The following is a 3652-nucleotide window of genomic DNA, read 5'->3' as shown; positions in this document are numbered from 1 at the left end:
ATATATATATATATGCACACACACACACACACATAAAAGTTAATATATGTGTATATGTGTATGCGTACGTGTGTCTATGTAGGTATACATACCCACCCACACATATGTATGTGTGTATATATGAATGTATGTTTGTATATATATATATATATATAAATATATATAAATATATATATATTTACATGAGTGTATGTATGTTTGCATGTAATCTGTGTGTGTGTGTGTGTGTGTGTCTGTTTGTGCGTGTGTCTAGATATATACGTAAACAATCGTAAGCAGAAAAGTATATGGCGTACGCTAGATGCAGGCAGCTCTGTGACACGCCCATTGAATTAAGTAAGTCACATGGTTTTTGAAGAAAAGTTTAGCAAATTCTGGCGCAAAGGCAGAATTCTAATGTCGACGCTATTCTCACGCCAACACACTTCCTTGAGTATTTATTCAAGCGCTTCAACGGCATCTAGTCAGATTTTCTCAAAACGTTCGCCATCTGCTGGTGAATGGGTGAAGGAAAAAAACAATTAAAAACGGCATCATCTGTGTCGTTGACCTAAAGAAGAAAAAAGAAGAAGAACGAAGCAGTAAACCAAACTATTCTAGAGAATACAGTTGTATTACATAGTATAACAGATATACATGCAATAAGCCTTTTAAAATATTTATAATAGTACTTTACAAGAAAAGTGACAAAGTGTTACGATATAAAAAAGAAAAAAAACATAACAATCTACTGAAAACTACAATTTTGTAAACCGTGAGAGGACGTCATTTTGAGGGTGAAGAGAACATCAAAATATCTTTGGAACGGCGTAAAAAGTGAATTTGAAACCGCACGCTAACGACGATATTAATTGCGAAAATATAACAGCAAGAACAAGAAGACAATCAAGAACAACAGCAGTTTCAACAAAAGACAGTAGCAGCAACAGCAGCACCAACAAAAGTAAACAGACATAATAAGTATTTATTCTATTTTGAAATTAGGGACTTCAACAATTCAGACAGAGAGGTGGCTAGCTTTGTAAAAAAAAAAAAAAAGAATCATACAAGATGTATTAGAATAGAGTTGGAAAAAAAAAAGAGGAAGAGAGCGAGAGAGAGAGAGAGAGAGAGAGAGGACGGGGAAGAGAAAGACAGACAGACAGGCAGACAGAAACAGATGAAAAACTGGTTAGAAGAGAAACAGGGAATATAGTCAGTTGTGATTTCGTTTATATTCGTTCATATACACACATTCATTTACTTTATACATACATATAATAACTAGATTCACATATCACTAAATACTTGCATACACACATACATACATACATACATACATACATACATACATACATACATACACGCACATATACATGCATACATGCATACATACATACATACATAAGTATATAAAAATATATAAATATACATTACTTGTGCGTGCAAACACACATACTCACACATGAATATCATATGCTATGTGTGTATGAATGTACCTGTGTCTGTGCACGCTTGTGTATGTGTGCATTTGTCGGGGTGTACATGTATATATTTGAAATTGTATTTCAGTTGCCAATAGGACAGACAGAAGTATATTATAATATTGTATAAATGATAGTGAAAACAAGAACAGTAAAGTATTAGAACAGTTCAGTCATTACATTCGATCTTAATGAACATAGAAAGTAAGAGAGAAAAGAAAGAGTGTGTGTGTATGTTTGTGTATGTGTGTGAGTGTGTGTGTGTGAGAGAGAGAGAGAAGCGGGAGGGGAGGGGGATAAAAATAGAAAGAGCGCAAGGAAAGTGAGACTGAAAGAGAACAGTATTTTCTTTTGTAATGCATTGATGTGTATGGTAATTTTATTTGAAATTTATATTATTTCATCAAATTGTCTTTCTACAGGATATAAAAAAGAAGAAAAACACAGAAAGTGGACGCAACCTTACTTCCCAAGAAAAGAGAGAGAGAAAGAACCACAAGTGACAGACGGGCAACAAGGGAAACAACAACAACAACAACAATAACAGCAACAACTGCAATTGAAAATACTCCAGAAACAGCTGTAGCCGCTACAACAGCAACAGCAGTAGAAGCAACAGGAACAATAGTTATAGGGATTTTTCAAATAACAAAGTGTTGAAAAATCAAAAATGTGCCGACAAGGAGTATTCTTCATTGTAGCCATGTGTTTTGTGGTCTTTGTACAGTCTTTTGACGTGAAGACATTCTGTAAGACTCGTTGTGCTGTTGGTAGAGGGGGCAATTTATGTCGTTGCAATGCATTCCATTTCGCTGGCAAAAGATCGGACGGGCAATACAAGCGACAAGAATTCGGCACCATTAACACAGACGATAATTACAATCCGTTTCAAAGTTATTTTGAAAACCTATCCGGGTCTTTGCCCATACAAAGACAGAGCGCACAGCAAAACGATTACGATGACAACGACGCGACTACAGGAAACCAGATGTTATATCCAGTGAGGGATGAGGCCCTCTTCAGAAGGGCCATCTCAGAACAGATGAACTCCAACAATGATCAACTTCTACCAGGTGATATCCGCATCCCCAACAGCAACACAAGAAGTCAGAAGGAAGGCAGCCGTCTTCAGAACTTATTGCAGAAACAGTATAAAAGATATAAGAACAACAGCAGCGACAGCAACAACAACAACAACCTATCTGGAGTACTGCCGATCGACGTCAATGACTTCAATGATAGATCAGCTCGTTTAAGAAACTCTTTACATCACACTGACAAGTAAGTTGGATTCTCCAATTTTCATACATACATACAAACATACACACGCACGCACACACACACACATATATACATACATCTATATCAAAATCTGTCTATTATTACAACTGTTCTGATAAACGGTTTGATTTTCCATTTTCCATACATACTTTGGAAGTAAACTTTAGCCACCACGAATAATACCAGGAAAATGACATACATACAATAATTATAAATTAACTTTTATCAAATTTCTTGGTGCTTATACAAAATGATGAAATAAATACTAATATATTGAGAAAAATATGTATTATTTTGTCATTTACTTCCTCTCTTCCTCTCTATTTACTCTCTCTCCCTTTCATTATACCACATTTTGCGTGACTGAAGGAATAAACCAACCAACCAACCAACATTTATAAATATATGCTATTATGAAACGCACTCATACACACAGGCACACACATGTAATATACTATACACAGAGGTGGACAAAAGTAGGTATACAGTTGCTTAGTATGAGAGGGATGTTCACAGCATTTATTTCTTTTTTAAAATCTTAAGCGATTCATAAGTCGACAAAAGGATCTGCGGAAGATACCTAGTTCATTTAGAAGCCCCCCCCCCCTTTATTTCTGGGGACATTGACTGAATGCTTGACCACAAGCATTTCATTTTTTTCAGTGGCAACACTGACCGGTCGACCACTTTTCTGTTCATCGCAAATGGACCCAGTCTGCTCAAATTTGTCAAGTTTTCTGTAAACTATTAATCTTGTCAGAGCTGGTCTTTGAAATTTTTCAGTCCATTTATATCTAATCATTTCTGCATTCCCTGTTTTCCAGTACTGCTTGATGATCTACTTTCGTTCATCGTTGATCAAATTCCCAGCCCTGTAATGAATATATCAAATTAGGAATCATTATTTT

The 3652-nt window shown here is 35.6% G+C and overlaps 1 protein-coding gene across 6 annotated transcripts in view; it reads left to right on the top strand.

The window, feature by feature from the left end:
• The window catches only part of LOC106873001 (uncharacterized), a 75230-nt gene that overhangs the window by 1431 nt on the left and 70147 nt on the right, over positions 1-3652 (top strand). For 2 of the 6 annotated variants that reach the window (XR_008263682.1, XM_052966254.1), the window contains exons 1-2: positions 346-943; positions 1886-2744. Coding sequence is in view for 5 of the 6 variants with exons in the window: in XM_052966254.1 (XP_052822214.1) it covers positions 2134-2744 (611 nt within the window). In the remaining variant the exon portion in view is untranslated. Of the gene's footprint in view, positions 1-344; positions 961-1055; positions 1195-1885; positions 2745-3652 lie in introns of those variants that run through there. The other 4 variants (XM_052966255.1, XM_014920202.2, XM_052966256.1 and 1 more) reach the window with 4 other exon arrangements.

This window comes from Octopus bimaculoides, chromosome 3 (assembly GCF_001194135.2).
Source record: "Octopus bimaculoides isolate UCB-OBI-ISO-001 chromosome 3, ASM119413v2, whole genome shotgun sequence".
NCBI lineage: Eukaryota > Metazoa > Mollusca > Cephalopoda > Octopoda > Octopodidae > Octopus > Octopus bimaculoides.
The sequence above is the reverse complement of the archived record's forward strand: the minus strand, read 5'-3'. Positions and strand labels throughout refer to the sequence as shown.